Genomic DNA, 12,181 nt, shown 5'->3' with positions numbered 1-12,181 from the left:
AGAGCACACTGCATGGTCCACCACCTCTTTAGTTCAACCACAGATTTCTCAGACCTATGGCTCTCACGGTATCCAAGCACTGTCATCCATTAGACTGTGGGTTTTCTCTGGATAGTGGTGCCACAAACCATATAGAACCATACCGGGATCAAGGACTCTATCATTTTGGCCTGCACTCATTACGTCCAGAGGCTTCACACCTGCTTCTCCCTCTGCCCCACTACTATCCCTGCACCGTTTTCTTGTGCATTACCACGCCGTACAAAGTCTCAAATAACTGACAGTGCTTCACAATACAATATCACTTTACAGCACATTATATTACATTACCAGTCCAAAATTGGTAGCAACCAAAATATACTCTATGCGCAAGTTGGGATTAGCCAACTGAAGTGCTGAAAAAGATGACATATTGTCTAAATCGGTCCTTAATGCTACCATCCCTAATGCTCCTGAGCTTTTGAGAGTTGGGTACAATCTCCCCGGTACCCAGTCAATTTACCGAAAATATTTCAGAGTGGTACATTTCACTGAAGACCATAATACCGAAAGCACCAAAAACATCGAATAAATATATAAAGTCTTGTGGGGTAAGGGGTTAAAATGAGTCGGGATGGGATTGGGGGGGTGTTATAAGGATAGACAATCGGGAGGATTGGGGGACCCCCACATATAAAAAAAAAGAACATTCTGTATTTTTTCGGTATTTTGGTCACGATGAAATGTACCACTTCGAATTTTCCTTTTAGTTAAAATCACATATAACCAATCTCCCCTCCCAAGCCCTGATGGTTGATTACAAGGACAATTCACTACCTTAAACCAAAAAACCTATTGCATTTCTCAAATCACAGGCTGCTAATTTCCAGCAGCGTTTCCACACCTTGTGCAATTCTCGTTCCTATCAGGATACATCTCGTGCCATTGGGATACAAGAAATAGAGAAAACAACGGAATGCTGTGTAGAGAGATAGAGTGCACAGATCTACAGCGTCCTTGCTGGCACTGGGCTAGCCTCTCCCTCACAAAATGGCATGAATAGGAAAGACCTCCCACCTAAACATGCTCAGAAGGATGCTCCAGCAATTTATTTCAGAGCGAAGAATGACCTCATCAAGGCTCTAATCCTTCTCTGATTTGACAGCTGTAAAACAATCTATTCAGGACTCAACCATTCGCAAATATCAAAACTCCAGAGGTTACTAAACACAGCTGCAAAGCTATGAGGTAACTCAGGAAAGGAGTCCATGCCACAGTATGTAAAGTAGAGCAAATCACTGATTCCAGGATGCTGTGCACCTTGCCCAAAGGATCCTGGAGAAAAAGCTCAAAATATTTGCAGAAACTGAAACCCTGCCACCCCCATCCAACTATGTGATAGTCAGAGCCGCCAGCTCGTGTCACTCTGTCCTGCTCCTCTGAGAGATGATGACATAGAAAGACTTGGCAGAGGGCCACTGGAAACATGTTAATGCCAAAACATATTTAGCCATCCTAGGTGTAGCTTTGGAAACACATGTATCTGGACTGGGCTTCCTTTTTTCAGTGACGTCCAATCTTACACGTTTGTGCCTTAATGTTTCTGGGGAATTCTGTGTGCTTCTAAATGCTTTACCGGTGCTTCTTCTAAGAGGAATAAAAGGCATTCCACATCCTGTCCCTGATTTAGTTTGTAGGTTGCTATGAGCCAGTGTAATCAGTGAGTCGGTTGAGCAGCAAGAATTTGGATATATAGTATATCCTTATTATTATTAGTATCGCTTGTATATCGCAACTTGCCAGATGGCCTCAGTGCGCATGTAGTCCAGTAGGAGGGATGAGTCGCTCAACCACAAGACAGATAGAGATGACACAAGAAAGGTCTAGTCGTCAGAATTAAAAAGAAAGGTTTTACCAGCTTTTTTAAACTGTGATAAAGCTGGAACATCACGGAGATGACAGGGCAGAGAATTCCAAAGAGAAGGAGCATAGAAGTCAAAAGTGGAACCTTTCCCTATGATTGCTATTTCATTACAAACATTAGACTAAATGCCTTAGATATGTTAAATGTTAAATATTAAAGGTATTTGTACCGGGCACCGTCACCAACAGAGTTGGTCCCCAGGTGCTCTGGCGGATCTGCAAATGAGAAGGTGGGATGGGTTAGTAGGTGAAGCGGGAGTAGGATAGTGAGAGGAGTGGTGTCTGTTGGCAGCTTCAACTCGGTATACACCGGGTGCTGAGCTTTGGTGTGAGTATTGGATCGATGTCAGTCCTCGTGTGTTGTTGGTGCTGCTTATGTGTTGTTGCAGTGTTGTGAGGTGCGTGCGGGTTGTTGTGCGAGAGATGGTTGTGTGAGATTTTTGAGTGAGGTAAGTCTGCAGAAATGCTGAGTTTTTTGTTAGTCGGTTGTATGAAGGTTAACAGAAGTTCAGAAATCTGTCCGAGTGTGGCACTCGCCAATCCTCCCAATATCATCGGGGTGGGCAAAAGGGCTACGCCTGGCAGGGTTTGGTTTGTGTGGGGCGCTCCCTGTGCTGTTCTAACGCGCTTTGTAAGTGTTATGATTGCTTCTCGCCGTTCTATTCTAGCCAGCTCTGTAGGTGTTCTAAGGCTGATGGATTAATTAATGTGGGTTGGGTGTCTATTCTCCTCCTTGAGTGCTGAAGCTGGTGTAGCGGACTCCTCTCACACTGCTGTGTGTGTTAACCAGTTAGTGGCATTGAGAGTTAACTCTGTGTGCAGCCTTAGCCGGATGAACATAACCAAACTGCATGTGTTTTGGATTCACGAAAAACAAACACATATTAAGCCGATGACAAATCCCGATGGATTGATCCCTGCCCTGCGCCTGCCGTTCTGCAAGCTTGCTCTCCTGCTAGCGGAAGTTGTTGCGCCCTCTACTGGATGCGCTAGGCACTACTCACCCGCATGAACTCCACGCTGTTGTCTAGGGGCGTCTCTCGCCGGAAAAGCAGAAGGAAATTCTCGTCCTCTGGAAGGATCATATTGGCAAGCTGAAGGACACAATTTAGATGCAAAGTAGGACAGAGTCATGAGAAGAAAATCAGCAAAAGAACAGGCAGGCACAAATAAACGTTGCAGGTTACCAGAATATCATGCTTGGTGAAAGAAGAAACAAAACATACCTTTTTAAAAATGAAAATACATCCTTTTTTTTTCAAGTTGGCGTCACTAGTTTTAAAGGTCTAAAGCCACATTATCAAATCGGTTCATTTTTATGCATAACAACCTTAACAGAAACGAGAGAGAATCCGCTAATAGAAGCCTTTTTTTTTTGCATTGATGCATCAAAATCATGTATAGTACAATAACATTTCAAAACGTTACTGTGACCTAACACAATCAGTCGTTATATAACAATGAAAGTAACTCGTCCAACTTATTAGCCAATGCCAACCTTCTCGCTATTCAATATACTAAGGGCCCGATTCATGGACTATTTGCCTGGTTCAAAGTGAATTTGCACTGCTGAAAAGTAACTCTGCACTGCTGACACAAACCCTGATTCATGGAACTGTGCAAAGTGTATTTTTGCCGTGCAAAGTCCGGGAAAAGTCATTTTGTACTGCAAAAATGACTATGCGCTGACTTTGGACCACATGAAATCCTGGTTAGACAAGGCTGGACGTAGCCGAGGAAAGAGTTTCCACGGTCGAGAATGGGATAACCACATTCTCTGAGCTATTCAATATTAAGAAAACCATGCAGAGCCTGGTGGACAAGCAAGATGTTTTGGAGCCCAGGTCCAACAGAAATAACATCAGAGTCACTGGTGCCCCGGAGAAAAAGGTAACAGGATCGATGGAACTCTTGGTGGAACAACTTGTGAAAGACACTCTGGAGCCAGCTTGGTTTTGTCATCCTTTCTTGTTCAGTGGGTTCATAGGGTCCCTGACCAGAAACCAGTACCCAGAGCCCCACCAGGGCTGATAATTGCCTGTCTACTTTACTATCTGGTCTGTGACACCATCCTCAGAATGGCTCAGGATAAAGGCCATCTTCAATTCTCGACAAAGAGCTAGGCCTCAAGGAAGGCCCTTATGGGAATAAAGCAAGTGATGAGGGCAAGGAACGTAGAGTGGAACACAATGAAAAGATCGTTCTTTGCAATACACCTGATGCTGCCAAGGAATTTTCAGACTCCTCGCCGCCTGTTTCCACAAATTTCCTTGGGTGATCCTGAGGGGGCTCATCCCTTTCTGGGGATTCGTGATAGGGGGTTCATGAAGATGCCAGGTCCTACTGTAATGAGGATATGGGTGCACTCTCCCATGCGGTGTCGGTCATGTAATAATTTCTTGAGGGGTGCAATGCGATTATCTGGTCGGAGCTGTGTGAGGGGTCAGCAATGCGAGGCGGACAACTGTTTGATGATTGTTCAAAGCATGCCATTTTGTTAAGATGAAAATAATAAGAAATCCCTCACTATCCCAACTCTGCTGAGGATTTCCCTGCCTAACAAAACAAGGGGAAACACTCGAAAACAAGATGTCTGGCACTCACGCTTAAACATACAAAACAAAGAAATAAATATATGGCAATTCAATCAACATAAACCAGGATAGTTACAGTTTCTTGTGACCCTTTTCAGTAACCTGGGTGAACTCCCTTCCACAGGATTCAAGCTTAGTTCAGCTCTACTGTTCATCAAAAGAAAAGAAAAAGAAAATCCACATAGGTAGCAAAGTCTTAATTCGGTTTTTGAAATTCCAATAGCAAGGTCAAGTTTTGTTAACCAAAGTTCCAACAACAGAGTTCTTCTTCTTGAACAAATACAGAATTTCCACTTCCTCAGAATAGCATCAATGTTATTCCCAGCCACAAAGCTTTTTCACCACTTTCAAGAAGATACGGTTCAAAAGAAATACTACTTCTAGAAGGTTAGTGGAACATGAGTCTTGGCTAACAGTACTTATTCTTCTGTTCAAATTGGAATATAACCCCAACTTCAGTACTTTGCGATACATCCACAGCTTCAGTATTACACTTTAGAATAGGTATAATTGTCAGGATACCTTCACAGTGCTACTACTTCTTCCACTTCACTACTGCTATAGTTTACCTTGAGGACATTCTCCTTTGCCTCATAGCCTTCTACTTCACTTGGGTCACTGAACGTTTGTATCCACTGACAATCAGATACACCACCACTACTTTGGTAGTATTATGACTCTAGACAGAATTTGACGGGGGCGTGGCTTGAGCTCATGCCTGAGGAAGCTTTCACCCGCGGTTCCTGCCCAGATCCTGGAAAGATCCTGCATTCTTCAATCAGAAGACATAACAGTGTGGCTTTGCCCGCACCAACGGACACAATAGGAATTTCCCCAACCCCCGGACCGCACAAATCAAAAAAATGGAGTGCGGGCGGGTGAGGAGACGACGGTAAAGTCGGGACCCCCCGGGCTTCAAGATGGCTGACGCGACATCGATTTGGCAGTGAGGGGGAGGAGCGTCTGGCACGCGCGGCGCCGAGCAAGCCTGGCGGCGCTGTGCGCTCCGGCACACTGAGAAGGTGCTGTGGAGGATCCTGGGGGTCACAGAGACCTGCTGTGGTGGCTGCCTGAACTCCCTCGTGCGCTAAGGTGAGCCTACTGACCCAAGCGTGGAGGCGGGCCGTCTCCTGCTGCGGGCGGCCGGGGCTGCCCATGACACGCGCCCGCTGCCCTGAAGCACGGCAGTGCGGCTCCGCTGACGTCAGGTGGCTGCCTGAACTCCCTCGTGCGCTAAGGCGAGCCTACTGACCCAAGCGTGGAGGCGGGCCATCTCCTGCTGCGGGCGGCCTGGGCTGCCCATGACACGCGCCCGCTGCCCTGAAGCACGGCAGTGCAGCTCCGCTGACGTCAGGTGGAGACGGAGAGTCCTGCCCTGATCAAGGATCGGCGGGTGCGGGCTGGGGAGGAACTGGCACCCTCTGCACACGAGTGCAGGGAAACGCCACGAGGGACGAAAGGTACGTGGCACACCTGCGCTCCCACAGTACACAAAACCAAACATACTGCGAGCACGGGGTCTGGGGCCACGTGAAACCTGGACACAACCACCTGTGGTCCCCCACAGATCGCGGGTGACGTTCGCCATAGCGTGGGCAGGGACACGCAACAACAGATGACCCAGAGCTAGGACACCATCCCCGGGACCATGCACTTGCTGCAGAAGCGCTAGGCGGGCCGAGAACAAGGCACTGGGCAGGGTGCTGGAGCCCACTGCCTGCCACATCACGTTGGAGGCAACCCATCCTGTGCCTAACTGAGGACATTAGAGCTCAGATCCTGGGGCAATAGACCACAGCCTCCACAAACCACAGAGGGCTTTGGGAGCTGGGAACTACAACAGAGCACGCTGTGACAAGGATGGCGTGCGACACAACACTCTGAGGGACCCCCACACATGAGGGTCTGCGACACACAAACGACGCGGAGTGCTCTGGACCTACTACGGTGCCTGTGGCTGGTGCCATGGACCCCTGCCCCCTGAGGAGAATATCATATCCAGACCTGGAGACGGTCACCAGCACTCGACAGCGACAGAACCCACCAGGGGGCACCTGATACAAATCGATCCCTGCCAGGCGCGTGGCCACAATCCTGAGTTTGCACACGGCAGGGCTGATCTGTAAGGCCCCACGTGGAGGCGACAGCACAACACAAGCAGTCCTGGGGAGAATCAGAGCACTGCATTAGCTGAATAGAGAGGACCACGGCATGAGCGGCAATAGGGAACACAGCATCGCCAACCCAGCGCCAGGGCACTAAATAGCATTGCCGCACCCTTGCCGACCGTGCGGCCAGTGGAAAACCTGAAACCCAAGACACAAAAACTGCGTGAGGGAAACCACCAGATGGCACCAACCCGGGAACCCCCCCACGAGCGATACGCCACCGCATAAATGACAAAGGGCACGCCGGCAGAGAAGAACCGATACCCCCTGCAATCCCAACCACCACTGGGGACATGCCATCCATGAAACAGAAAAAGGAATCAACAATCATGGACTCCTTTAACGTCGTCAGACAAAAGGGGCAACCACAAACCGCCCAAGAAACACAGGCGGCACAGCCTGTAGAGAGCTCTGCCAGCAAGGATAACCAGGTGCTCGAAGCAATCGCAGCCCTACGCACTTTCATTGACACCAAGATCGAGGAGGTAAAGTCGGATGTACAATTGATGAGACAAGAAATGAGAAACCTCACGGAAAGAGTCACAACGGCTGAAACGACCCTGAAAGAGACAGCAGAAACCACTAGCGACCTGGGGAGGCGACTGATGGAGCTCGAAAGGAAGAACACAATGCTGGAGGCCCGAGCAGAAGATGCGGAAGGGCGTGCCTGATGCAACAATATACGCGTTTTCGGGGTCTCAGAGGGAATGGAAGGGTCCAACCCAACAGGCTTCGTTGAAAACATGATACTCCAGGAGATTGGAGCTGGGGAGCTATCGCAGGGGTTCACGGTGGAAAGGGCCCACAGATCACTGCAAAAGAGCCCGCCCCCGAGCTCACATCCTCGACCCATGATAGCTAAAATACTAAACTTTCGCGACAGGGAAACAATACTGAAGTTCTCCAGAGAAGGAGGAGTGATCCGCCGGGACAACGCCAACATAGCCATATACCCGGATTGCACCCCAGTGGTGCAGAGGGCCTGGAACTCTTTTGTACCTGTCAAGCTGAAACTCAGGAAATTGAACCTCAAGTACATGCTGATGTACCCGTCCCAGCTCAAGGTCCTCTATAAAGGGCACGCTGTTTTTCTAGAAATGCCGGCTGCGGCCAATATGTGGCTGGAGCACAACAACCTTGATGATGGCCAGGAAGCGGTCACATGAGGAACAGCGGTCCAGACAGCCATGGGTGGAATGCAACAAAGGAAGCTCTCATGGGCACAAGTAAAGAACCAAGAAGGTCGCCACAGTTTGTTATGAGGCAGGAGCGAGGCGGGAGCCTCCGACGGGGTGAGAGTACACACCCCACTAACCATTCAGTGTCGGCCGGTTGCTGACACATCACAGCCCGCACACCTTGGCTCTGGAGGGCCTGTCAGTTGCGGGGGCGCTCGAGCGCCACAGACACAAGGGTGTGGTTACAAGTTTGTTTGGTTTTTGTTTGTTTTAAACATGCAATCGGTGAGATCTCTACACAAAATGGCACATGTAACATGAAGAACGGGTGTGCTGTTGAATGTTATTGGGTGGGGGGTAGGCTCAGCTGGAGTGATGGGCCAGCTCGTCAGCTGGGGCGAGAGCAATGGCTGGATGACCCCAGAGCCAACCAGCGGGGACGCACACACCAAAATGGCCCACAACATTAGAATCCTAACATGGAATGTCCGGGGTTTGGGCACCTACATACGCAGAAACAGAATCAAGTCTTTCCTTAATAGGAAGAAGGTATTCATTTCTCTGCTTCAGGAGACCCACTTGACGCAACAAACCCTGGGGGTGCTGAGAGATCACTGGGATAGGCAGTGTACGGGGCTCCCTATTCCAAATATGCCCGGGGAGTGCTCATCTGGATTAGCCCATTGGTCCCATTCAAAGTATCGAGCTGGGAGGCAGACCAAGAGGGACGATATCTGGTGGTGAGGGGCTGGATTGAACAGACTGAAATCAGCATAATAAACTCCCCAATTACGGAATCCCAAAACACTTGGACACACTGGGAGCCAAACTAGCCAGCTGTCAAGACAGCCTTTGCATCTGGGCGGGTGATTTTAACTGCGTTAGGGACTGGGAACTGGACAGATCCAAATCACCAGTAACCAGGAATGATGCGGCGACCGGTGTGCTTAACACGCTGATAGAAACCTTGGACCTGGTCGACGTGTGGCGAGAACTCCACCCAATGGACAGAGAGTACTCGTACTTCTCCGCCCCCACGCCCTGCGCACCAGAATAGACTATCTATTCGTACCCAAACATTACCAGCCACAAATGGACTCAGCTCTATACTTGGGCAGTTCAATATCGGACCACTCCCCACTGCAGGTGATGTGGAAAGTGAGGGGCCCCAGACCACCCCTACCACTATGGCACATATCACCAGATGCCCTGACAGACCAGGCTTTTGCGGAGGGGTTACGGGACAAACTGGAAGGGTACATGTAAATAAACGTGGGCAGCGTTGAACAATGGGGCACAGTATGGGAAGCAATGAAAGTGGTTGTCAGAGGGGAGGCCATCACCGGAGCAAGAGGCATACGGAAAACATTAAGGGTTGAACTGGAAAAAATGGAAGAGGAGATAAAACACAAGGAAGCCAACACCAAAGGGACACAGGGGGAGGAGGAAGAACTAGCATTGATGTGAGGAAATTGCTTAGAAGCATGGGGTAGGCTCTCCAAATTTGACTACACAGTGAAAACAGCCAAATTTGCACGCTGAGGGTGACAGACCAAGCAGGCTGCTAGCATGGTTATGTAGAAGGGAACACCCACAACACCAAATAACTGAAATTAAGGACGAAACAGGCACATCACATAAAACACAACAAGGCATAAACAATACATTCCGGGATTTCTACTCCCACTTATACAGCCACGACCATCAAGTGGCACACTCAGATATATTAGACACACTGGAAGAAATAGGCCTTCCCAAAATAGAGGTAACACATAGAGAGGCCCTAGACGCTGAAATAATGGGTGAGGATATTACTGAGGCAATCAGGTCCGTCACCTCCGGCAAAACACCGGGTAGCGACTGACTCCCCCCAGAGTTCTACAAAGCATATGACGATATCATCACACCGGTATTGCTCGAGGTCTATCGAGAAGCATTCACCAATGGGGTACTACCGGGATCTATGAGGGAAACATTAATTGTCCCGATACCCAAACCTGGGAAACCAACAGAAAGCTGCGACTCCTACCGCTCTTTGGCGATGCTAAACTATGACGTCAAAATCGTCACCACAATCCTTGCCAAACGCCTGAATATAATAATTGGGGACTTAATACACAGCGATCAAACAGGCTTCATACCTAGGCGCAGCACTGCTTTAAACCTGCGCAGACTGCAACACATTTTGGCGCAGACCAAGAGATCTCAAAAGGAATACGCTATACTCTCCTTGGACGCTATCAAAGCATTTGATTCAATCTACTGGGAGTGGTTGCTGGCGGCACTGAGGGGGTTTGGATTCGGGGAGGTCTTTATTCGCTGGGTCCGCATCCTGTATACTAATTCCAAGGCCAGGGTAAAAACAGGGAGGTTCGTGTCTGCAATCTGGGACATAAAGAGGGGGACTAGGCAGGGCTGCCCGCTCTCCTCAATGCTGTACGTCCTGGGCCTCGAACCAATAGCGATATACCTTAGGAAACAGTACCTAGACGCGGGTATCTGGGTTGGGGGAGTGGGGCACCTATTGTCACTCTACACGGATGACGTGCTTTTATATGTTAGGGACCCACATCTAAACATCCCGGTTATCCTAGAAATACTGGACAACTATGCCAAGGTATCCGGAATCAGCTTTAGCAGATCCAAATCCTGCATATTCCCAATAGCCGGACTGGCAAGGAGAGACTCCAGCACGCTGCCTGCGGTTGGCCTCAGATGGGAAACTGTCTTGTTTAAGTACCTGGGGGTCAACATCAAACGCACGCTTGAACAACTACACGAACATAACACGGCTAGAGTGTTGCATGGCATGAGGAACTCCATGAAGTTCTGGGCCAAGCTACCGTTATCTCTACTAGGCAGAGTAGCTATCACCAAGATGATCATCCTCCCAAGATTCTTATACTTCTTTAACAATGTGCATTATTATATCAAAGCTTCCTTCTTTCGCATACTGGAGAAGCTGATCCAGGGGTTCCTATGGGGCGCTGCCCGCCACAGACTCTCACTAAAAACGCTATACCTGCCATATGACCAGGGAGGCGTGAAACTGCCACATCTGGAAAAGTACTACCTGGCAGCCCAACTTAGCCACGTGGTAAAATGGCTGTCCGATGACCCCACCTCGGAGACTATTTTGCTACAACAGTTAGTTGCGCCCACTACACTAAAAGAAGCACTCTGGGTTACTCTTGGGGCGGCGGAGCACACTGCAATGGTGGTAACACTGGGGAGGAAAATATGGAAGAGGACACAAGCTGTACTGAAGGTCACGCACCCTTACTCCCCAGAAATACTAATAGCGGCAGGCCATGCCAGGACAGCACAGACTTGGCGGCACTGCGAAGATGGGAAGGGAATGGGATATACACGTGGGGACACATGTATGACGAGGGGGCCTTCAGGGAGTTCAACTCAATACAGGAACGGGAGAGGGTCCCCGGCGGGCAGTTCCTGTGGTACCAACGGGTTTGAAAAGTGGCCAGAGATGGCTGGGAGGGCTGGCCGGATGAGTCGCTGGCTGGGCCAATCCTCACTCTGATGTACAACCTTAGCGATGGCTGGCGCCCAGTATCAAGACTATATAGTATGCTCATAGACACACCCAACCCCAAGAGAGCAGCGCTAAAAGAACAATAGGAGGAAGACTTGGGCACGACACTAACAGAACAGGATTGGGAGAGGGCGCTGAGCTACCCCAAAGCAGTGTCACGAAACCACTGTTTCAAATTGATACAGCTAAAAGTGTTGTACCGAACTTACATAACCCCACATAGGATAGCCACCTTCAATAAGAACGCTAGCTTGCAATGCCCATGGTGCGGAAGGGAGGAAGCTGACATGACACACATGTTCTGGGGCTGTGAGCGGGTGAGGGATTTCTGGTCATGAATAGAGCAAGCTTGCAGAACAGCCTGTGTTGTCCGGTACGAGTGGTCACCAAAGGAGTGCCTGCTTGGAATTTACCCCAGGATCAGCAAACATAAACATGTGCTCAGATTTATGGACCTCACAAGCATCCTGGCCAAGAGAACCATCTCATGTCATGGAAGAGGGTTGGGGGGCCACAATACCAACACTGGCACAGGGAATTCGAGAGATGGGCGGAGGCTGAAACTAAGTATGGATGGAGGCAGTCAATAGATCAGGGTTGGATGGCAACGACAAATGGGTTGCTTGGAAAACACTGGTGTGGGACATGTTTCACCCATCCGACGACAGACCCCCATGAATGAACTGCATACCATGAAGTGTGACCCCCCATGCCCAGGCGGCAACTATATGAGAACTGGGGGGGATGCCTTGAGGAAAGGGGCAAGAACTGCACTCCGGACGCCGG

General features: G+C 49.4%; 1 protein-coding gene across 2 annotated transcripts in view; it reads right to left on the bottom strand.

Moving 5' to 3' along the window:
• The window catches only part of SCGN (secretagogin, EF-hand calcium binding protein), a 447,132-nt gene that overhangs the window by 170,658 nt on the left and 264,293 nt on the right, over window positions 1–12,181 (bottom strand). For both annotated transcript variants that reach the window (XM_069620566.1, XM_069620565.1), the window contains one exon: window positions 2,907–2,996. In XM_069620566.1, the coding sequence (XP_069476667.1) occupies window positions 2,907–2,996 (90 nt within the window). The remainder of the gene's footprint in view (window positions 1–2,906; window positions 2,997–12,181) is intronic.

Source organism: Ambystoma mexicanum, chromosome 5q (assembly GCF_040938575.1).
Source record: "Ambystoma mexicanum isolate Mex_15411 chromosome 5q, UKY_AmexF1_1, whole genome shotgun sequence".
Taxonomy (NCBI): Eukaryota; Metazoa; Chordata; class Amphibia; order Caudata; family Ambystomatidae; genus Ambystoma; species Ambystoma mexicanum.
Note: the sequence above shows the minus strand (reverse complement) of the source record. Positions and strands in the feature narration are given on the sequence as shown.